Here is a 24398-nt window from a genome sequence, read left to right on the forward strand (position 1 = left end):
CCACATTTACAGATACTTTATTTTCACAGTTTTTTTTCTGCCGACAACTTTCAAGAAATATATGTCTACCAAGCAACTAAATTCACATACACAATTAGTATATAGTTTTACGAAATACAGGTATGTATTTTTTTTTTTTTTTTTTTTTTGGTCGGCTCTAGAATAATAATAAGGACATTTTCACATGCAATGCATACACACACACACAATGATCATCCTCCCCATCAATTATGAATCGATCATTAAAATTGTTGTGATCTTTGATCTAGATCACTTATTGACAATAGAAACAAAAAAGATAATCCTATCGATGTGGGCGTAAAATTTTCTATAATTCATATTCAAATATATTTGATGATGGTATATAAACTGTCAAACACTCATTTTTTTTGTATTGTCGTGACAACTAATTCATTGAAGAATATTCAAACAAAAAAGAAAAAATTCAATATATTTGATTTTGATTGAAAAAACTGTTAATCTGAATGAATCATGTGCAAAATCATAACTTTTTTTTCGTTTATTACTACTCAAACAGAAAATGAATAAATAAATAAAAAAAGAATTAAACAAAATGATGATTAAACGAATGATATAATGGCTCAATATATAAATGATGATGATGATGATGTCGATAATGATATTCGAATCCAATTTGATCATCATCACCAATGACAATATCATGATGATCATTTTATTATATATAGGACATTATGAAATTGAAGAATCCGAAGAAATAAAAGTAAAACATTATTCTATATACGTAACAGAATTATTATTGTCATTATCATTTACTTTATTTTTATTTTTTGCTCTATAAATGCCTATTTGGGTTGTGTACCTTTGTGTGTGTGTGTGTGTATGAAGAAATTTATTTGTCACAATTGTGTGGTGTCAATCCAATTTCTGTTTCGTTGTTTTGTGTTTCAACAAAATTATTGTTGTTATTATTATTTTTACAATGCGTGTCGGCATGAATGTCGATATTTTTTTCCTATTCTGTTATTATTATCTTGATTAGTAATCAAGTCGACTTTTAATATAGACTAGCAACAACAACAACAACAAAATAATGCAATGAGATGATGATCCTTGAACAATTACAAATGTTATGTGGATTAGCCACCAACACTTATAACAAGTTTCTGGATAGTGGGGGGGTCTATGCAGGACAGAATAATATCATTCAACGAATATAATCACTGTTCATACACGTAATCATTTGTGTCCGGTAAAAATTTTTTTTTCAAATATTACATTTCTCATTCCCGGTCTTCTCTTTGGATAGAATGATTTTGGATAATAATAATTGTTACCATTAAAGTCTAGAAACAACGTGTTCCACACACACATACACACACACAATACCAATTATCAATTCTCATTCTGAATTCATCAGTATATAGAAGTGACCAATCATAACGAAAAAAAACAGAAAAAGTAAAAAAAACAAAACAAAACGGCCAATTAAATGATCCCGGGATCAAAAAAAACTTTCTATTCTCTCTTTGTGTATACATGTCCAAAAACAACAACAACAGTTGTGCCTTTTTTTCTCACCAATAAAAAACAGAAATTTTGTGTCTATCTTGGTTAAAAAAAATTCTGTATTTCACAAGTATGTGTTTTGTGAATGGATGAATGAAAAAAATGGAATTTATTTCGATGAGATTTCACCCGTGTGAAACAACCGAATTAATTTGCTTCACACAAACATTTACAGGTTATTAATTGATATTTTTTTCAATGTTCAATTCGGTTCAACTTGGTTCAGGTTGGTTCAGACTATGAGAATTCATTTTTTTCCAAAAAAAAACAACAAAATTTTCCTCTACAATATATAATTCAAAAAAATTTCTGATAAGAATTTTCGTTTTCTCACTCATAATTCTTACATTGAATTCTTCGGGTTCATACCTGTGTGTTTTTTATCATTTTTCTCTCAGACGAATTTTCTTTTTTTAGACTTGAAATTCATAAACATTTCATAATAGATTGACCTTGTCAAATTTTGATATTTTTTCGAATCAATTCAATTCAGCCAAGTTGATTTACCAAAATTCTCAATTGATATTGATACTCGATTTTATGGTGTTCATTGGTCATTATCAACTAACAAACACAAATGGTTCGATAATCCAGCTAGAGCTGCATGTCGCCCACTGAATTCGTCCGTTTTTTCGTTATTTGTTTTATTTATAGAGAGCGAAAGAACGTGATTCGAATCGGAATCAAATTTTTATGTAATAATAAACAAAGAAATATGAGCTCGAATCATGCATAGAATGCATCCATTGAATTCATAATTAATAATTCCGATTCCTTGTAGACATAATTCAGTGAAAAAAAAGAGTTCGGCCGAAATCACAAACAGGACGATGGCGCCCAATGTGCTTGTATAATGAGGATGACCGATAATCGGAAAAATCTTCTACTTTCTACTTTTTACTTCTAATTACTGGAGCTGTAAATTACATTTTAATCATTAATTTAAGATATTCTTACTAAACAAAAGTGAAAATACTTGATTTTTTTACTCTTTTCAGAATAAAAATTCAAATTTTTCACACACGAAAACATTGTTATTCAAAATTCAAATTAGAAAATTGTTTGTATTTGAATTTTTTTATGTTAACTAGTTAATAAAATTGTTCGACGGATAAAAAAAATTCTTTTGTATGCTTTTGCATGTTCGCAAATAATAACAGAATTTATTTTGGACAATTCTCTCATTCCTTGTGATGACAATTTTGAAAAGAATTTTTAGAACACGATTATTTTGGCCAATTTGTTTTTCACTGTAATCATAATTGAGCCAAATTAGCATTTCAAATCTTTTTCAAACTATTTGTTTTTTTCATTATGATGCAATTGGTCATTCGGAATTCCAATTAGAATTTTTATTCCACAATGGTCAATGTCATCCATTTCATGATAAACATATAGTCTGCTTATCCAATTCATTTGCATAAAACTTGAAAAAAAACTAATTATAATTAGAACATTTAATGAAAATCAACTCGAGTCGAATGAATGCAATGTCCGTTTTAAAGATATTTTTCTTTCGAATAATTTTTGAGAAAAATCCATTCGATTTAAAATTTGTCGAGACAAACATACAGACTTACAGACAGATTTTACCAATAATGATGAGCTGAAATAATTTGACAAACTGCCAGAATTTTTTTAGTGTCTGTTTTTATTTTCTTTGATTTTTAAAGAATCTGAAAATTCTATGTTGTGTTTAATTATGTGTATGTTTTTGTCAAAAAAAAGAAAAGAAAAATCATCTCTTCATTGTGAGATAATTTCATCATCTTCATCTTAAATAAATAAAGATAGATAGGTTCTATTTAAAGCTCTGTAAATGGATGGAAAATTGGTCGATGTGAATGAATTTTCGCCTCGATTCTTTGGATTGCTTTGCTTATTTTTCTTGTCGGTTGGTTGACATCGATCACCAACAACAACCACAACAACTTTCGAATCAAAGTCGATGATATTCAGTATTCAGTTATTCATCGTATATATGAAACATACAAACGCTAATATAAACAACACGAAATGAAAAAATGATTAAGATCATGACGATTTCGTCGAGACAGAGAAAAAAACAAAAGGAAAAAAATTGAAATTCATTCGACCGAACAATAAACGATCAACAACAACCGTAAGGCGTAAGAATATTTCTTTGGAAGAAAGATGATAACCGAATTTGTACATTAAGCTTCGATTTTATGCTTGAAATGAAAATGGGAAAAATTGTTCCGGTTTTGCGGAAAATTTATCTTGTTTTTTTTTGGAATCGAATAACATGTCGAAAAATAATGATTTTCCCTTTGGTAATGTTGGGGTAGAATTATTTTAATTAAATTACGCAAGAATAAATAGGAAAAAATATTTAATATTGTTGAAGATATTTTATTTTTTTTTTTGCTGGTGATAGGAAATGCTTCGTGGCTTATTGATATTTTCGGCTGGCCTTTATACAGGTATTTACATAACACAAAATTATTCCGATATTCCTCAAGTTGATACACCACAAGATTTATATGCTAAATTCAAGCAATGGTGCCAAGATAACCTTCGTCAGAAACAACATCATAATCGTCATCGAAATCGTAATCCTGATGATCCATTCGATTGGTGAAAATAAATGAATTAATCTTGTTATTTAGTTTAAATATTTTTTGAAATTTTCTACCTCACTACTTTTAATTACTGAGCACAATCAATTGATAAAAACATTAAAGTAAAAATTTGGTTTTATTTCGAGTATATCCAAACATTGTCTTAAAACGGCTGCTACAAAAATGACAGTTAAATAATTTTTTTTGTTTGTTGACTTAAATTAAGCAAAAGCTTAAATTGATATGATAGAGGAAATAGTGACTGTGCTGCCATCATGTAATCAAAATTTCTGCAATAACGATCTTGGTGCTTTTTTGTGTTCCATTTTCGTTTTTTTTTATAAAAATTTTTAATGTGACTATATCCATCGTCAATTTGAATACTAATGATGAATGTGAAAAATGTGGCCAAAACTTTGTTGTTTTTATGGTCCATTACCATGTCGATTGTTGAATGTAATGTATGGCCGAAAAAAATCGAAATTGTCAATTCGAATGGCGAAATACTTAATGACAGAATAATTGGTCCCTATGATCAGGGTACTGATTTAACATTGATTTGTCTAGCTGATAATGATCCTTTTATCCATACATCGGTAATTTGGTATGATGAAAATAACACGAAAATTGATTCAACGTTTTGCACCGAATCTAATGGCCTATGGATAAGAAATGAACTAATATTAAAAAATTTGACTTATGAACATTTGAATGCAATGTATATTTGTCGTGGCTGGAATAGTCATGATGATATTCGAAAACATCAAAAGTACATACCTACTTATATTCAACTTAATGTGAATTTACGTCCCAGACAGATCCGAATCGTACTCACAAGAGAATCTATGTATCCAACATCTAAAATGTATGATAATGATTCATTGATATTGATAGCAGATCATCTGGTCGAATTCGAATGTATAGCAACGGGTTTTCATCCATCGATTGAAATCCATTGGTTATTACGATCAAAAAATTCTCAATTAATCGATATTGATTTACATACAAATACTCCAATTATACAATTCATACCACGTATCGAATATGATGGGAATCTGTTGATTTGCTCTGCAATGAATTTGAAAATGGTAAATAATTCCGAATCAATAGTTATACAACCAATTCGAGTTTATTGTAAGTAAATTGCTTTGATAAATTTTGTCATCCTAACAATTTGTTTTTTTTTATAGATAAACCCCGTCTGACAATAATGCCAATTGGTGACGATCTTCTAGAAGAAGGTTCAGATTTGAGATTACAATGTCGGATTGAAGCAAATCCTGACGTATTCTACGAGGGCATTATTTGGATACAAGATGGACAAGTTGTATGGAAAACACTATCTAATGATAATGATTATAACCATAATAATGGTATTGTTGAAGCAACAAAAATTTTCAGAAAACTTACACGAGCACAAAATGGATCTATTTATCAATGTATGGCTGCCAATGAAATTGGCCAAAATATTTCTGAACCATTTATGTTGTCAATTGTTGAAAATCGACGCAACCAGAGTTTTATAAAATTTGTCGATAACAATTATAAAAATGAGCTTTTTCATGGCACATCATCATCATGGCCTATTTTGCATAAAAATAACTCAAATTCGCATTGGATTCGATTAGATAATCATATATTGGCTGTGTCATTGGCCATATCGATATTAACTTTGATTATCATCATCATCATTATTTTCGTCATTTTTTCATTTCGTTATTGTTGTCATTCAAAACAAATTGACACTACCAATGAAAACAATGCTTGCACAGTGGTATACGAATCTTCAATTTGAATTTATATATGTACAAACGCAAAATATATGCCCTTGTTGTTTCTTAAGAAATTTATTTATTGTCTATACTTTAACAAATTTTTTTTTACGAAAATACAAATGTACTTTACCACAATTCATACATGGTCGCAGTAAATTTTGATTATAAATGTATATATGTGTCGTCAGTTGACAACTCGTTCGTTTGGTGGATAAAAGTCGAAGGAAATTTAATACTCTTCAGAAATAAAAACAAACATTCATAGATAAAATCAGTTTTTTTTCTTCTGTACCAAATCAATATATTTTTCTTGGTATAAAAAGGACGTTCATTTGTTGAAAAAATTTCTTGTTCACATCATTTAAAATGGCTTCAGAATTCCATTTGCCTGATATAAAATTCACTCAATTATTTATTGATGGACAATTTTGTAATTCCAGCAATGGACAAACATTCGAATCTATTTGTCCATACACTGATCGTCCGATTGCACGCTTACAGCAAGCATCGAGTGAAGATGTTGATCGTACCGTAATGGCAGCAAGACGTGCATTCAATCAATGGAAATCCGTTCCGGCTCCGGAACGAGGAAAATATCTATATCGATTAGCTGATTTAATTGAACAACATCATCAACATATTGCGGTTGGTTTTAGAAAAATAATTTTAATCAAAAATGAAATTAATTAACATTATTTAATTGAAGGCATTAGATTCATTAGAGAATGGTATACCAATACGAGAAATGTTGCATACATCGTATGCATCGGCGGAAATATTTCGTTTCTATGCTGGTATCGTTGATAAGATCAAAGGTGAAACCATACCGACTGCTTGTGGTGATGATCTTATGACTATGACCATTCGTATGCCATTGGGTGTTTGCGCAATCATTATCCCATGGAATAGTCCTACATTGATGTTAGCAAAAACGGCAGCTCCTGCCTTGGCCGCAGGTAATACGGTCATTGTTAAACCAGCCGAACAAACATCATTATCGGCATTGTTCATTGCTCATTTATCCACATTGATCGATGGATTTCCATCCGGTATATTTAATGTTCTAACCGGTGATGGCCATGGTGTCGGTGCACCTCTTGCTGAACATATGGACATTGATAAGATAACATTTACCGGATCGACGGAAGTTGGTCAATCTATAATGGCCGCTTCGGCTCGTACCAACCTGAAACGTGTAACTCTAGAATTGGGAGGGAAAAATCCTTTAGTCGTATTCGATGATGTACCAGATGTTGAACAAGCTGCACGATTGGCTACGAATGCTATTTTCGTATCGAATGGACAAGTTTGCTGTTGTGGAAGCCGAACCTATGTACAGGAAAAAATCTATGACCAATTTGTTGAGGCATGTGTTCGAATAGCAGGTGATCGAATCGTAGGTAATCCATTGGACAGCAACACTGAACATGGACCACAAGTTGATTCACAATCGATCGATAAGATAATGCGAATGATCCAAAGTGGTATTGATCAAGGGGCACGATTGATGGTGGGTGGAAAACCAGGAACTGTAAAACCACTGCCTTCAAATCAGAATGCCTGTGCACGTTATTTCATTCAACCGACCGTTTTTGCCGATGTGAATGAACAAATGCAAATTGGTAGTGAGGAAATATTTGGTCCAGTTCAGTGTATTATGAAATTTAAAACAATGGACGAAATCATCGAACGAGCTAATCGAAATAAATTCGGTTTAGGTGCAGGTGTAATCACACCTAATATTAATCGAGCTTTACGATTTGCTCGTGAAGTACGAGCCGGTACTTGTTGGGTAAATTGTTTTTTCGTTGTTCGCCCGCAAACACCGTTCGGTGGTTTTCGTATGTCTGGATTTGGCCGGGAATTTGGTGAAGAAGCCATGAAAGAATATATGGAAACTAAAACGATATCAATCAATTTAAGAATGAATGATGAATATTTATTTGGATGAATTAAAAAAAAATTACAATAATATGGATAAAAGAATAATTATAATTTTTCATACTCAATTATTATTATCATCATCATCATGATCATCGTCAGCTTGTGATTGTGAATGTAATAAAACGTATTCTCGACTACTAAATCCAAATTTAATCACATCTTTTTCGAATAATTCCACATAACGACTTGGTTCAAGTTTTTTAAAATTAACATATGTTCCATTGGCTGAATCAAGATCGATTATATACGGTCGAGTTACTTTTCTCGTGGTACCATCCAGTCGTTCCACAGATATAGAACGAAATTGTATGACAGCATGTTGTTTTGAACATGATGGGTGGTCAATAGGGATGTCAGCTACACGTCGTTCGCGACCGAATAGATAGGCACTTTGGTTATGTATATTGATATGATCTAATGCTTCAGAACCTTTGAATGGATAAAGGCGCCAATGTTTTGTCGGTTTCTTCGCTTCAGGTGGTTGATTATATTTTATGACAATACCATTGAATGTGTTTGTATCACGAGCTAGTGCACCTGTTAATTCGAAATTGGGCCGAATTTCGGGTAGTTTTTCCTCATTTTCTGTTTGGTCATTGTTTTTCTTTCGTTCAAACTCGTCATCATCGTGACGGCGATGATTCATTCGAAATGAATCGCTACGTTCACGTTCATTTCGCGTATTCGATTCAAATGATCGTCGATGATAATGAGGACTTCGGCTTCGACTTGGATTACGACTTTTATCATCAAGTTTTCGATCTGAAAGCCTAACTTGTCGGTGATTATTGTCTTGACCGCGATTTCTATCACGATGGTGATAATGTCTTTCGCGGCGAGCTTTTTCTTTCAATTCTCGTAGACTTGATTCTTTTCGATTATCTGGTGACGATGATGGCCGATCTCTTTTTGATCTTGATTTATAACGATCACCATCATTGTTACGTCGATAATGATCCATTAGAACAATTTATATTTATTAAAAATTATTGTTGTATTGACAATATCGTCATCAGGTGATATTTCAATCATTGTATTTATGAATAACTTCATACATGTGATTCGAAATTTTAATTTTTCGCGAAACTAAAAATTAAAAAAAAAATAATTAAATTCTTATCCAATTATGTTTAACCGATTTCTGTGTATAGAACGCTCAATATTTAATCATAGAAAAAGTTTAATTGACCATCAATCTTTTCGTTTGAATCATGAAGATATTCCAATCATTAAAATACCAAAATATATGGAAAATAATTTGGGCAATACAATCTATCAAGAACATTGTAAAGTAAAAGAAACGCGTGAAAAACGACGTCAAAAAATGGCTAATCCATTAAATCCTAATCATTTAAATAAGAAAATTATCAGCTGGACTGGTGATAAAAAATTATTCCATTATTATGGTCGTCGATATAATACCAGAGACGTTCCATTGATATCGAAATTTTTTCTTAAAGAAACTTCAAATGGTAAGAACGATTTATTGATTGATCAATATTTTTATTCTATTCGCCAACAGGACAATACATGACCGTACATAATTTTGATACGAATCCTTCCTTAATGTCATGTGACCATCCGAAATCATTCGATTCTTTAGGACTAGGCCAAAACCTCACTCAATCAATTTATGATACAGTAAATAGCGGCCAATCTATTTTTCCTTCAACAATTCAATCAGCAGTCATACCATTGTTACTTCGTTACAGAAATGTTGTGTTTTCGGCCGAAACTGGAAGTGGCAAAACAATAGCTTATCTTGCCCCATTAATTCAACTTATTCAACAAACTAAAGTTGTAAATTCGAATCGTAATCGCAAATGTCCATTTGGATTAATTGTATTACCATCACGGGAACTAACTGAACAAGTTGGAGATGTTGCTAAACAATTGTGTGCAAATACTGATGTTGGTGTGGCAACAATGATTGGTGGATTACCGAAACATTTACATCAAACGGGTATCGATTTGGTCATCACCACTATTGGCATAATTGAATCACATTTGAATAATGGTGTTTATTCTCTTCGAAATTTGAACCATATCGTTTTTGATGAGGCTGATACATTATTGGATGATTCGTTTGCTTATGAAACAATGGATTTACTTGGAAAGTTAAATGTAATGATAAAAACATGATAATTATTTCATTAATTAAATCTAATTTTTAATTTCCACAGATCAATCATGGTCAAAACCATGATGATGACAAAGAGCAATGCAACATTGAATCAGATGAATCACATGTCCTAAATGGTACTCAATTAATATGTGCTAGTGCAACGATGCCAATGGCATTAGATTCTACTATTGGCTCATTAGTCGACATGCAAGACGATATTGATCAAATATCGACCAAAAATCTCCATACATTACACCCGAATATAAAACATCGTTTCTTTAGGGTTAATCGACATAAAAAAGATATCAAATTGTTCGAGCTATTATTCGAAAGTCAAGCACAAAAATCACCCGTCATTGTGTTTGCCAATCGAGCCAAAGCTGTTGATTGGTTGTTTAAATTTATTAACGAAAATGGATTTAATTGTGTTCGATTAACTGGTACGATGGACGAAGAAGAACGTTATCAATCGTTTCAATTGTTTCAAAAAGGCGAATATGATATACTTGTAGCTACCGATCTTGGCTCACGTGGTCTTGATACAAGTCGAGTGAAACATGTCATCAATTTTGATTGTCCCCATTATGTTTCCGATTATATTCATAGATCTGGCCGAACAGGACGTCTTGGATCATCATTTATCGGTCATGTTTCTACTTTCGTTTCATTCAAACCGGATGCCTACATGTTAATGGAATTGGAACGAGCATTACGTTTAGGCGAACCAATCACTACGGTCAATGCTAATATCAAAGCACAAATCAGTCAACATCGTGTAGATAAATGGCAAAAAATTCAAAGAAATAGTTAATAAACAAATTTTTTTTTATTCAGTGATTAAATATATCAATTTAATGTAGAATCCGTAGCGATCGAAGTGAGAGCCAAATCGGTCCATTTAAGATCCAATTCTTTTAATGTTTCATTCGAAGTACCATTTTCCGCTTCAGGATCAGGTAGATGAATGCTTGGAACAAATATATCTTCTTGTGGTAGATTAGAAACATCTTCACGCCATGTTGAATCGACCAAAAATGTCAGACGCCCATTACGGATAAGTTCGCTGTCCATTTTTCAATTTTCATTCAATTGTCTTGAAATTAATACTTGTGTGATAGTGTGTGCTCACCATGCATGCAACTGTGTTTTCGAAATCTCGTTATAAACAACCTACACAAGAAACGAGATGGCAGTACATAGCAGAATTTTCAAATCTTGTCCATATTCATTCATTCATTCATTAATTGTTTGTTCTTTTTTAAATAAAATCTATAATCAAATTAGCAATTTTGAATAAAATCTTTGAAATGTCAATATCAATTAATTAGATTAGCAATAAAAAAAATAAAATTCCTTCTCGAAAATTGAACGAATGACGTTAAATAGAGAGAACATTAAGGAATGAAAAGTCATTATTGATCTCGTAGTGTTTGTTTAATTGTTGAATACTGAGTTTATAGACTGAAAATGAACCGACCAATTAATACCAATACTGAAGCAAATCAATCAACATCTCAGCAGCAAACACAGAATGCAGCTACTGATGGTCGAAATTATGCACGTGTTGGCATCCGTCGAAAGATGAACCGAAACAATAGGACATTTGCTCGGTTTTTAAAAGAAGACTGGAATCATGGACCATTAGATGATTGGGGGTGGGGTTATGCTTGGGGATATCGTCGTGCTCAATATCATTATATGGAACGGATCGAACGTTGTATATTCGGCCGAAATCGATTCTATGGACGACGAACATCAAATGTAACGAGTAGTGGTGTTGGTACTACTTCTGGTGGTGGTCAGCCAAAATCATCCACAGCGGATACATCATCATCTCCTATTGGAACTAGTTTATCATCCAGTTTAAGCGGTGGAAAACAACCACAGCCTTCGATGTTACCACAAAGACAATTTCCACAACGAACAATGACATCAGCTGTTGCTAAAGGTCAAATGATCGAAACGCAAAAGATTTCCATACAGAATGAATCCACTTATTATGGAATAAAAAGCAAAGATGGTGGTGTTGTTCCAAAATCTAAACATTAAAAAGTTTTTAATGTAAAAAATGATTAATGGGAGAAACGCAAGTTTTTAATCCTGTGCTTTTTTTAATGAATTGTACCATTAAATTAAGAGAACTTGCTTAAATAATTGTCAAATTATCAATCAATTGTTGTTGCTATCATTATTAGTTGCTTTACATTGCTGTACATAATGTTTTAATGCTTCGATTGCCTTGACGAAAAAACCATCCGTATCATATGGTTTTAATGAATGGCATACTCGTTCATACCAGGTTTTAAGATGTGGATAATCAGCAAAATCATAATAATCGGAAGCAACTTCCATCATAGTACATGTAAAATACAAGGCTACATCAGCCAAAGTAATCTGTTCGGAACCAATAATGAATCGACCATAAAATCCGGCCATTACATCATTTAAAATTTTTAATGTTTCTTTTGCTTGGTTCAATTTGAATTGATCTATTGGTAGACCGAAAATTGTGGAATACTTTTTCAGATAAAGATAGAAAGCTTGTTTTTTTACTTTGATTATTTCATCATTATTTGATCAACTTACAAATGGCACTGCGATCATTGAATAGAAACTTATATCAAATTGAATCCAACGATCGATTTGTGAACGTTTTTTAAGATCGTCATGTGGATATAACGAAGAATCAGGATGTTGGCTCTGTATCAAATACATACAGATAGCACGTGATTCATCCAAGACAAAACCATCAACATCGACAAATGTTGGAACCTTATGGAATGGATTGATCTGGCCAAATTCTGGTAATAAATGTTCTTTTTCAGACAGATTAATCGATTTCATTTCCAAGTCTATATTGAGCATTCGGAAAATGGCAATAACCGTGCGACATGGTGGACAAGCCGCCGTATAGTATAATACCGGTTTCGACATTTTTTTTGTGGCTAACAGTGGATGTAATTTGTTCCAACCAAAAATAAAAGAATAAATAAACATTCATTTCGATTAAATAGCAGATGGAAAAAATGCGCAGTTTGAAATTTAATTCATCATCAATTATCATAGAAATATGATAAACATTGTTGATATGGTATATGGTGACATTGACGATTAGCCATAGCCATATTCATTGTACTATTTACATTGCTATCAATTAAATCAAATTGCATCAAGGTCTTTTATTTATTCATTTATTTGTCACAGTGTTTTTTTGCAATCACAATCTATTACTGTTTAGCAGATTCGGCCATTCGTTGTTGAGCAAATTGCTTGATCATTTCAATTGCTTTTGGAATTTCTCCTTCTGTATCGTATTGTTTCAATGCTTCTGCAACTCGTTGATACCAGGATTTCAAATTTGGATAATCATCAAATTTAAAATATTCAGAATAAATTTCCATTGTATTGCAGCTAAAATACATGGCAATATCGGCTAATGTTATTTGATCGGAACCAGTTAAAAATTTGCCTCCAAAGCTTGCCATTACACCATCCAATGTTTTGAGCGTTTCTTTACCTTGTTCTACTTGATGATCTTGAACTGGTTTTCCTCTGAATTTACAATACTATTGGAATGGAAAAACATTCGATTAATGGTCATCTTGATAAAAAAAAGATTCACTTACCATTGGAGTCGAGATAATAGTTGCGAAGCTAATATCATAATGAAGCCAACGATCAATTTGTGTACGTTTTTTCAGATCATTATTCGGATATAAGAAAGAATCTGGTTTTCGACTTTGCAACAAATACATGGCAATTACACGTGATTCATCAATAGTGAAACCATCGGTGTCGACAAAAGTTGGAATCTTATGGAAAGGATTAACCTTGAGGAATTCAGGTTTAAGATGTTCTTGGGTTAAAAGATCCAATTTTTTCATTTCCATCTCAACATTGAGAATTTTAGCAACGGTCGAAACAGTTCGGCATGGGCCGCTGAATGGATGAAAGTAAAATGTTGGTTTAGACATTTTTTTTATTATTCAACGAAGTTTTTTTTTGCAGATTCTCTGATGAAATGATGATTGATGTTATGTTAGATTCAAGTGACAATTTATTCCAATCAATATAGAGCTTTTATACCTAAAAAACGGTTTCCATTCGTTTCTAGTATTTTCTAAAAAATGGGCTGATAATTTTTTTTTTTTTTTTGAATATACAAAATATTGCGTGCAAACATCAATTATTAAATTGAATGGAATAAGTGTTTTTGTATGTTATATTGCACCTATAGGTACGATCGGCTGACAATTCATTTGTTTTTCATTATCTAAAATTGATTGTGATATTGAATCGACCTTGGCCAATATCATCATCATTGAATATATGTGGTGAAACAAGTAGACAATGATAATTATTATACAATCGTTATATGATTTTTTTTTTGTATCTTCAATTCACTAAAGTGAGAAACTTTATTATTATTATTATATTTAAATGAAATCTAAAAATTGAACAATTTTACGCATAAAAAGCTGCACCAACAATATTATCACAGCATATCATACATGGAGACAGACAAGAAAAAAAAAGAATAAGATTATCATTCAATCATCATAGTTTCCAAAAAAATTTAATGTTTTTTTTTGCCAATGGTGTTGTTAACCTTGATTTAATCATTTTTGATGATTTGATTTGATGAAAATGATGATATATTTGCCGACAGACAAATCCATCGTTGTTTGTTGTTGTCATGTCAAAAAATAAAATGGATCAACATCACAAAACACTGATATATAGTCTGTGTGTGTGTCACGTAAGAATATATTGGGAAAAAAACCAATATATAAACATAATTATTATTAGATGAATGCAATGATATGTTCATTCAAATCATATAAGATTATATTTATATAGGAAAGTTATAAAGTACAATGGAAATATGCACTTAAAGATATACCAAAAATTTTTTTTCCTGTTACTTATAAGAATGTTTTTTTGGGCTCGAAATAAATAAAACAGATTATAATTTGCTTGACCATCATCGATGATGATGATGATGATGATGAGGATCATATTCCGGAAAATTGAAATTAAGATAATAAAAAAAGGATCAATTGATCGATCGAGTGTTGTTTTTGTTTTTGCAAGCCACACATACAAATAAGAAAAAAGAACTGGATTTATAAAAGAAAAACACTTGCTATTTATGTTTCAGTTTCCATTTCCTTTTGAGGAAAATAAGTGTCCAAAAATAATTAATCATTGGAAATGATAAATTATCATTGAATATTTTTCAGTTAATAAAACAAAAGAACCACAAACAATCAACAATATAAATTCATTGAATGTTTTGCCAGGTTATTGTATAAGAGTATTCATTTTATATAAACTGACCAAACCCTTAATATTGTTTGTTTGTATGTGTCTCTCCACGATGAAATGTAATCGGTAAAAATAATATAAAAAACCTAAAAACCTAGATATGTAATGATGACAATAAACAGTAGAAAATTTTTTTTTTTTTTTGACCATTTGAAACAATTAAAATACAATTGATTGCTACGCAAAGGTAAATATTTCAAATAATAGAAATGCATCAATGATAAATCGATGAATGGAGAAAAAATTGTTTTTAAGCAAGAAAACAAAAAAATCAAAAGCTAACTAATTGTATTGGTTTACATAAATCAAATCAGATCAAAGTCAAATCGATCGACTTTGAATCAATAATATGATTGCGTGTATTCTGTGTATGTGTGTGTGTGTTTTCGATGAATGTAATCGCAAAGTTAATACAATAGTGAAAATTGATCAATCAAAATATCAAACATAAAAAATGAATGAAGAAAAAAAAAAAGATTTCAAGGATATTCATTCATGTTGGTAAAATTATATTTTGTTTGGCTATTAAATTCGTACATTTTTTATGGTCTCTTGAATCAAAGATTGATTTTGACATTTCTTGTTATTATTATTAACCGCTTTTTTGATCGATTCTTTTCAATTTTTTTCCCAATACTTGCGTGTGTGTGAGAGAGAGAGAGAGAGAGAGAGAAAGAAAGAGAGAAATACAATGTCCGTGTCTGACACGGTCAAATCTATTGAATAACTGAAATGACGACATCAAAACGACAACAAAAAAAAAACAAATCTGTCCAATTAAATAAGATTTACACATCTTTTTTATGATGTCAAGAATAAAAATTCAGTCAATAAAATCTGACAAATTAATGTATCCACCTTATGTTTTATATCATTAATAACGGTATTAAATCCATTGGCCAAAATCAACATGGTTAGAAAAAAAAGAAAACAAAAATGTAGGCCAAACAAGGAGTAAACGTTTATTTATCCGGTGAAAAAAAAATAACAAAAATGGAAATAAAAAATCATTTGTATGTTGGTGATACATGACACACTATAAACAGTACATATCTACAAAACACCCGGCAATATGAAACTAATAGAAATTGATTGTCATATTATGGTCATGTCTATGTTTTATACAATAATATGATTTTCTTTACTTGTAAACCACAAACAACAACAACAACAACATTATCATCCTTACGACATCGATATGACATTGAATATTTGAATCCGAATACTAATAATAATGATATGAGGATAAAATGTTGCCAGGAAAAAAATGTGATTACTTACTTACTTATTTTTTTTTCTTTATCAAACTATTGTTGACAATGTTTGTAATGAATTTCTCTTTACATACATTGTCAAACAACAACATACAATCAGATTATGATTGACAAATAAAGAATCAACTTGTTGTTATTTATTTTTTGATGATGATGATGATGATAATGATAATAATAATGATTATTATTATGGTTGTTTAATATGTGTTGATAATAAATTATTAACATTATCCTGTTTTCATTATTTGGCTTTATGTTCATCGATTCATCCGATTGGTTGTTGTTGTTGTTGTGCACAATGGCTTCCAAATATTGTTCCTATATACAATACAATTATTTTTATTCAATTTGAATATTTCCTTTTCAATTTGAATGATGAATCCATTTCAGGAAAAAAAGAAACAAGAAAACAAAAAAAAAACATTACTCTCCTCTCATCGTTAAACATATAGCATCATCATCATTGTGCTCTCATCATTTTGTTGATCACTTGTTGCTGCTATGGACCACCAACACTTGTTATTTTATTCCATCATTCGATCATGTTGATCAGTGAAGTGAAGTGTTCCAATCATACTGGAACGAATTAGATCATTTAAAATATAATGAATAGATCGATTCGAATTTTTTTTTCACTTGACAACCAAGTTATCTATTTTCAAATATTTATATTCAAATGTTTTATACTTTGTTACTTTGCTGTAAATAATTTTCATCATCATCATCATCATCATCATCATCAACATCTATTTTAAATCTTCACCCATCGGCAACTTTGACTACAAATATCTTCAAATCAGGTGCAAATCCAAAATGATTGATCCATCATTCAAAAACGATAATCAATAATATGATTATCGGCGCAAAAGTTTATCGTAATGACAATTTTTTCATTAAAAAAATGAAGACTTGGATCATCATCATCATCATCAATTCAGTGAATTTTTTTCATCATTAATCTCGAATCTTCGGGTTATTGTAAGTAGACAAAGACAAGGAAAAAAAATAATTTTTCCATCAATTCTCTTGTATATACAATAGAAAAATTGTCAAACCAAAAACAAAAACATTCAACAAAATATGACGACAACGATGAAAAAAATTGATGTTTCGTTATTTGTTGGCAATGAACCATAATGATAGTCAATGACACTCATCGTTTGTCATCCGGTTTTTCTTTTCTTTTCATCATCGTTGTCGTTTGAGTTTGTGTGCATGTATGTATGAATGTTTGACAATCAAAAAATATTTGATTAATTGACAATCATAATAAGCTTCAACATCATCATGATCATTGATTGATTGATTGTTACCAGTTTTATAGAAAAGAACATAAACAAAATTAATCAAAGATTTTTTAAAAAATAAAATTTCAACAAGAGTTTTCGTCGTTTAACAAATTAAATCGTGATCAACAATATCAAGATATATTACCGGAAAAGTAAGTAATTTTGTTGAATTTTTTTTTCGTTAAAAATATTCACGTATGCCAGGATCATGTCAGATATATTATTTTTCAACTTATTAATTCAAAAAAAAAAAATGAGAACCACACTGGGAAAAAAAATTCAAACTGATTATTATATTTCGAATTGAATACTCACAAAAAAGTTTATTCATAGTTAGGTTTGGGTGAGAGCTGTGGATATGAAAACAATAATTCCAGAAGCCACATTATAGCTTTTGCTTTTTATTTTTTATTTTTTTTTTGCCTTTCTCTTTCATAGTAATGATAATATAATGAATGATGATGATGATCTTTCGTTCATTGAAGCATCTTTATTGAATAATAATTTATAAATAATTTTATTTACAATTTCAAATATTCAAATTTGGCTAACGTATCATCTTCATTTATTGGTTGAATTGGCATTTGAATTTACATTTAGTATCGTCATATCAAAGAAAAAAAAATTTTTTTCCAATACATTAAATTCAAAAGATTATAATACCATTACATTTGATGTTTAATTTCTTGTTTATTGTTTTTGTTTGGCCATCGATAAGAGATTAGACCTTTTTGCAATGTGGTTTCCTTTTAATTTATTTAATTTCATCATCGTTCGTGATCAGAATTAATTAGTTGCTTTTTTTCTAATTCGTTTGTTCCTAATAAAATTTTTTAAAATTTAATTCCAAAATGAAATTATCGACGTTGATAAACATCTTTTTTTTGCTTAATCTTTTTAAATCTTTCATCATATTTGAATATGTTGATAATGTTTTCAAATATCTTCATATCTTCGTTTTGTCACCAAAAACAACAACAACAACAACTACAAAAAAGATGGTTGTTTAAAGATATGTACATCAAAAGTGGACAATGTCCGCAATGAGACAGTCAAAATTAATAAAGAAAGAGTTATAAATGATCATTTTGATTCGGCCAAACAGCAGGTGACCATTTGCCTTTTTTTTACGTTGCCGTATGATTTATGATCATCGAAAGTAAGCCATATACATCGGATGATGATGATATTTTATCAATTTTTCAAATCATTTCAGGTCAGTTTTGGGTAAACTATATATTTTCAATTTCTTAAAATCCTGAAAATTGAAATGATATTTTTTCTTCTTGAATAGTGAATTCATTCATTCATTCATTCATCATGATACAATCAACATTGTAAAATCAACGCGTTTGTCATCCAACAAGTCATCCGTGGTTTTTTTTCAATGGCTAAATTTAGTTACATCAAGAGAAAAAGATTTTTTGGCGGTTGTTTTAAGCTGAATCCACAAATGATAAATGATTCAGCCATATCTTTGTGAATGATCATCATCAATACGTTTTTTTCCAATCTTTCTTTCAATGCATATTTAATTTTTGTTTAAAAATCTGATAATTCGATACTATCAGTATTATTGACTACTGTTTAGGTTTTTTTTGTGTGGATTTATCTGAATAATTAGATGATTAAAAGATTTCGAAATGAATAATATCTTGTGTGACAATCCACTTACAAATTGAAGATTAAAGGGAAATTAGCATTTAGAGTACGCATCTTATTGATTTATAGTATATCTGTTTATCGATAATCATCGTTTTAATGAATTCATTGATTTTTTTTCCGTGAAACTAGCTCTATTTTGTAATTTGTGGTGTATGAATGAAATGATGAAATTGTGAATGGCCATTGGATATTACGCCTTTATAATCCGATTATCGATTGATTTTAGCCGATAGCAAACAATATTGTAGATGATCAAATTGACATCATGGAAAAAAAATTTTTCGAGTTTTTTTTTTAAATATTATTCTGCTTGATTGCTACCGATTCGACAAAAGTGTGCCATCATGTTGCTAAGTTATACTTAAAAAAGTGTGATTTTTTTCTAGTTCAAAAATTTCTTTCTTTCGCTGTCATCGACAACATCAAATGGTTCATCCGTATTCATCAGTTGGTTTTGTTGTGAAGGCTTCATTCATATTTGCAAATTGATGATGACATTATTTTCTTCACTATTTTTTTCTTGTTTTCTGTCCGCTGTCAAATTCCATCGCAAAGTGTTAGTTAGTAAATATTTGATCGAATTCGTATCACTATACAACAGTTCCATTAGCAACTTTTTTATTTGTATGTCGACATTTTGGCCCACTCACATCTTCTTGAGACGATCATTAAGAGGATTGAATGCTAAAACACACACACACAAACAAATCCAATTTTATATGCTTCATCCTGTGTGTGTGTGTGTGTATGGGCAACAATTTGGTTTTTTCAGGTTAACTTCGTTTGTTTAGTTTGGTTGTTCTCAATTTTTTTATTATTTTTTTCTTCCTTATTTCAATAATATATAACCGGGATTTGAGCGAGGTATATTATGTATGTAGGGATGACTGCTGATGTTTCTCAATTGTTGTAATAAAATTGGCAAAAAGTTGCTTTTGTCATCAAGAAACGAAAAAAAAATCGGCAATGATCACAAGACACGTTCTCACAAAATCTTATTGCATCATTTTTGTCATGTAATCAGAAAACAAGAATTGTTGTAGAATAATTCTATGCACACTACACACTATATGAGTAAATTTCATTCATTCAATTTTTTTTATATTATTCCTTATTATTGTTCGCCACTAAAAAAAAATACGATTCAAAGGGTGGTTTGGAAGATGCGACTGACATTAAGAATTTTTAGACAATTCGTCATTCAAAATATGTTATTTGCAAAAAAAAGTCCTTTTAATAATAACGATAACAGACGAGAATATTTAAATAACCAACAACAGAAAAAAAAGACATGGATGGATAAATGAATGTATGCTTGGTGGTTATTATTGAAAAACATTGAATTTAAAGATGAACTGTCATCGTACAGAATAGTAACAGAAAAATATAAATTATTTTTTCATGTCCGATGATCCGTTATTATTATTTGGTGACATAACCTTAAGCATAATTTTTTTTTTGTTTTAGTTTCTTGATAGCTTTTCATCATCTCTTTTGGTTGGTTAGTTGATTATTCGATAATGTATGTTTGGTTTCATTTGATCATGTCTAAACCAGTGTTGATGGCATCAATTCATTTCTTTTTTTTCTCTCTCTCTCTCTCTCTCTTTATTTTCCTTACTCTCATCGGTAGCCTTGCTTTCATTTTATTATTGGAGATGTTTAGTAAATTTTTCATTTTCATCGTTCGCCAAGTTTTTTTCTTCTTACCAGTGTTTAGTTCATTCGTCACTTTCAATGATGATGGTTGTTTTGTCGTTTTCGTCACATTCATTCTGATATTAGGATGCTTACAATGATAATCTGTTGGTGATAAAGAAAAAAAAATTTTTTTTTCTCGGTTGCTTCCGAAAACAACAAACAAACCAACTCAATGATCATCATTGTCATTGCTTGTATCGATGACAATGATGTATGACAATTGTGTTCAAGATTAATCGATTCTAATATTTGCCTATATATGTTTTTTTTTTTTTGCTTCAACTAACCACGTCAGCCATTTTTTCTTTCTTCCATTATACAAACTCAAGATTCTGATGTGGATTTTAGATTTTTCACTAGAGTGTGAACAACAACAACAACAACAACAACGATGTCAACAATTTGCTTCATCGCTCATGTTTTCTGACTGAATAATAATGGAGAGATTGAAAGAAAAAGAATAAAAAGAATCATCAAAATAAAGTTCAAATAATATTTATGAATCTGTCGTTATTGCTTTGACTCTGCCATTTATTCATTCAAATGGCTTCGATGGCTTGATTTTTTAAATTATTATGTTAGATGTTAGATTTTTTTTTATTATAATTGTAGAAATTGAGATTGAATGTGAGTGTTTTTAGCATAATAAAAGCTTGGCATACGACATTTCGCATGACATGATGAACATTGTCTCAAAAAATTATTGATGCCACATACATATAAAAAAAGGAAGAAAAAAAATACGATTTCATGTTTCATTTCGTCATTGATTGATCATCATCTTCATTTTGCTAAAATTACCGTTTTTTTTTCTATTTTGTTTTACTCATTTATCCCTTACACCCACGTTTCTTTCGCCTATCTCATCTGGTTTTTTCTCGAATGAATTAACGAATTAACGAAACGAAGACAACGACCAAACAGTAATTCATCAGACATTCAAACATTTAGCTGCGAAAAAAAAATTCATCCACTAAACATATCCATCGAAAATTCGAAAATCATTTGTGATCATCATCGTCCTCAACAATGAAGACCAACAATATTTTGAATTTATTGTTATGGGATAGATTTTTTTCCGAATACTAATACATTCATGATTCGGTTGCGATAAAGTGCCAAAGATAAACATGTCAAGTGAATTGTGACCATTTTTTTGTCTATAAACAATTTGAATTTAAATCGTTAAAAAAATTATTTGTCAAAATGATTGACGATCAACAGGAAATCAATAATAATAGCCTAAATTTATCGAAACATTCGAACGAAATAGTATTATCACAACCACCACCAACAACAACAGCATCATCGACATCAACATACGATGAAACTGTTTCGAATCCACAATCTATGCCTATTATACTTCAGATTGATTCTAGTCATCATCTTGATGATGAAACCGTACTAAACGATTGGATCGAGCTATCCGATGAGAATGTTCGAATAAAAAAACTATATGAAAAACTTCGTTGTGAATACAATGATCTTGAATTTCGTTATGAGTCTCTTATGACCGAAAAATCTACACTCAATCAACTATTGCAACAACAAACTGAACAATTATGGGATGTGAAAAAATCATTAAATAAATCAATCGATTTAAATGAATATGAACGTGTACGACAAGATTTGGAACATTCCAATGATGAATGTCGTGAACTCGTTGTAAAGAATAAAATTCTTCGTCGTAATTTAGATGGAAAAGAATCAGAATTACAACGATTACAGACGATTGCTGATGATCTTGGGGAACAGAATGCTGTTCTTCGTGAGCAGATTATGGTTAACGGTGAAAATCGTGAAATGACCACCAAATTATTGTGTGATATCGAATCAATGCAGACCAAGATGAATGAATATTTGGTAAGTTACATAACAGCAAATATTTCTTTCATTATTTCCTTTCAAAATAAATAGATTTCAATCACTGATCTAAGTGATGAAAATCAAGAATTACGCCGTCTATTGGATGAACAATATAATCATCGTGTCCATGACCTGAATAAAAATCTCAATCGATCATCAACAACTTTAACTAGTCATTGTCCATCCTATACGGAAGTGATGGGTACACCACCACAGTCATCACTACAGAATAATGCTGTACAATTTCGGTCTAATTATCCGTTGTTTAGTGATTCACAAATAAATAATGGTGCCAATGAAAAATTCAGCATCGATAACATGTGTTCATATTCAAATTTGAATCTTAATCAATTATTACCTCGATCATCATTTGATTTCAAACAACAACACCGATCATCATCTACAAGAGTTGAAACAATGGCTGATGTTATAATTGATGATCTGGGACAACAAATGGACCAGATGAAATCCGAAATCGCTCGTCTAGAAAATGAGAATGAAAAATTTCGAGCTGAGCTTGAACAACGACAACAGCCGATTGATAGTGACAATAACGACGAAGAAATGGACAAACGAAGTGAATCGAACGATTATACGAAACCACAGCCTATGGTTGTGTTAGCTCATTCTCCGCTAACTGAAGATCGATCGGCACAAACCGATCCGATCCCATTGACGATAGAAAGTAGAAAATTTATTCGGTAAGTCAAATTGTTGGTCTGTTATAATGAATAAAAAAAATACTTATTTGCATCCATAGATGTCCGTTGGATCATACTCACAATGGAATGAATATTGATAATGTTGAACAAAATAATGGTGCCAAACAAAATCATCGACGGCATCGATTTTTGGCAATTGCTTCTTTGGTTAAATCAAAATCTAGCCATCATCATCATCATTACCATTCTAATCATCTTCATCCGATAATCAAACAACAATCGACCATAATAAATTCATCAACTACAACAGTTTCATTGATTAAATCACGAAAACAACAACAACAACAAAAGAAAAAAAGGAAACGACGATTATTTTGTCTATTTTGATTCATCTCAACGAAATTAAGATTTCTAAGTGGATGGATCCGAAATTGTATCAAATAGAATATCTATGTTTACAAATGATTTAAAAGTATAAGTTATACCAGTTGCAATAATTCTTGTGTTCTTTTCTCAAAAAAAAATATTTATTTGTTGTATACGAATGAAATAATTATGGCTAAAATATACGATAAAAATCCTAATGATGATAACAATAATAACTAACTACCTATTTTTTGTTTGTTTGTTTATTTTCCT

At 30.6% G+C, this 24398-nt stretch overlaps 9 protein-coding genes and 1 long non-coding RNA gene across 14 annotated transcripts; 5 read left to right on the forward strand and 5 right to left on the reverse strand.

The window, feature by feature from the left end:
- Window positions 1-4248: 4248 nt before the first annotated feature.
- On the reverse strand, window positions 4249-5651 carry LOC124492978 (uncharacterized). Its single transcript, XR_006959090.2, has 3 exons — window positions 5541-5651; window positions 4908-5469; window positions 4249-4789 (listed from the first exon to the last, which is right to left on the reverse strand). It is a non-coding gene; the product is annotated as an uncharacterized LOC124492978 (long non-coding RNA).
- LOC124492965 (uncharacterized) lies at window positions 4447-5943 on the forward strand. Its single transcript, XM_047055996.2, has 2 exons — window positions 4447-5264; window positions 5321-5943. Exons 1-2 carry the CDS (start codon window positions 4517-4519, stop codon window positions 5923-5925), a joined length of 1353 nt encoding a protein of 450 aa, XP_046911952.2. The 5' UTR covers window positions 4447-4516; the 3' UTR covers window positions 5926-5943.
- Window positions 5862-7991, forward strand: LOC124492962 (retinal dehydrogenase 2). Its single transcript, XM_047055993.2, has 2 exons — window positions 5862-6550; window positions 6612-7991. The coding sequence occupies exons 1-2, from the start codon at window positions 6272-6274 to the stop codon at window positions 7854-7856; spliced, it is 1524 nt and encodes a 507-aa protein (XP_046911949.1). The 5' UTR covers window positions 5862-6271; the 3' UTR covers window positions 7857-7991.
- On the reverse strand, window positions 7723-8876 carry LOC124492976 (smad nuclear-interacting protein 1). Its single transcript, XM_075735326.1, has 2 exons — window positions 7911-8876; window positions 7723-7803 (listed from the first exon to the last, which is right to left on the reverse strand). The coding sequence occupies exon 1, from the start codon at window positions 8808-8810 to the stop codon at window positions 7911-7913; it is 900 nt and encodes a 299-aa protein (XP_075591441.1). The 5' UTR covers window positions 8811-8876; the 3' UTR covers window positions 7723-7803.
- A 12-nt stretch (window positions 8877-8888) lies between these two features.
- Window positions 8889-10804, forward strand: Dbp21E2 (putative ATP-dependent RNA helicase Dbp21E2). The gene is made up of 3 exons (XM_047055992.2): window positions 8889-9321; window positions 9372-9973; window positions 10033-10804. The coding sequence occupies exons 1-3, from the start codon at window positions 8976-8978 to the stop codon at window positions 10783-10785; spliced, it is 1701 nt and encodes a 566-aa protein (XP_046911948.1). The 5' UTR covers window positions 8889-8975; the 3' UTR covers window positions 10786-10804.
- On the reverse strand, window positions 10782-11209 carry LOC124492974 (anaphase-promoting complex subunit 13). Its single transcript, XM_047056004.2, has one exon. The coding sequence runs from the start codon at window positions 11043-11045 to the stop codon at window positions 10821-10823; it is 225 nt and encodes a 74-aa protein (XP_046911960.1). The 5' UTR covers window positions 11046-11209; the 3' UTR covers window positions 10782-10820.
- Window positions 11210-11382: 173 nt separating this feature from the next.
- On the forward strand, window positions 11383-12028 carry LOC124492972 (uncharacterized). The gene has a single exon (XM_047056002.2). It carries the CDS (start codon window positions 11442-11444, stop codon window positions 12021-12023), a length of 582 nt encoding a protein of 193 aa, XP_046911958.1. The 5' UTR covers window positions 11383-11441; the 3' UTR covers window positions 12024-12028.
- On the reverse strand, window positions 12012-12981 carry LOC124491742 (glutathione S-transferase 1). Its single transcript, XM_047054439.2, has 2 exons — window positions 12561-12981; window positions 12012-12491 (listed from the first exon to the last, which is right to left on the reverse strand). The coding sequence occupies exons 1-2, from the start codon at window positions 12969-12971 to the stop codon at window positions 12144-12146; spliced, it is 759 nt and encodes a 252-aa protein (XP_046910395.2). The 5' UTR covers window positions 12972-12981; the 3' UTR covers window positions 12012-12143.
- Window positions 12982-13128: 147 nt separating this feature from the next.
- On the reverse strand, window positions 13129-14204 carry LOC142597730 (glutathione S-transferase D2-like). Its single transcript, XM_075733145.1, has 2 exons — window positions 13601-14204; window positions 13129-13540 (listed from the first exon to the last, which is right to left on the reverse strand). Exons 1-2 carry the CDS (start codon window positions 13946-13948, stop codon window positions 13202-13204), a joined length of 687 nt encoding a protein of 228 aa, XP_075589260.1. The 5' UTR covers window positions 13949-14204; the 3' UTR covers window positions 13129-13201.
- A 2470-nt stretch (window positions 14205-16674) lies between these two features.
- Window positions 16675-24380, forward strand: LOC124492027 (uncharacterized). 5 transcript variants are annotated; one of them, XM_047054787.2, is made up of 4 exons: window positions 16675-18017; window positions 22141-23094; window positions 23149-23798; window positions 23858-24380. In XM_047054787.2, the coding sequence occupies exons 2-4, from the start codon at window positions 22438-22440 to the stop codon at window positions 24144-24146; spliced, it is 1596 nt and encodes a 531-aa protein (XP_046910743.1). In that variant the 5' UTR covers window positions 16675-18017; window positions 22141-22437; the 3' UTR covers window positions 24147-24380. The 5 variants fall into 5 exon arrangements, with proteins under 5 accessions (XP_046910743.1, XP_075591443.1, XP_046910744.1 ...); XM_075735328.1 differs by having other exon boundaries at window positions 16815-17554; XM_047054788.2 differs by lacking the exon at window positions 16675-18017 and adding an exon at window positions 21221-21335.
- Window positions 24381-24398: the final 18 nt, after the last annotated feature.

This window comes from Dermatophagoides farinae, chromosome 1, assembly GCF_024713945.1.
Source record: "Dermatophagoides farinae isolate YC_2012a chromosome 1, ASM2471394v1, whole genome shotgun sequence".
Lineage (NCBI taxonomy): Eukaryota > Metazoa > Arthropoda > Arachnida > Sarcoptiformes > Pyroglyphidae > Dermatophagoides > Dermatophagoides farinae.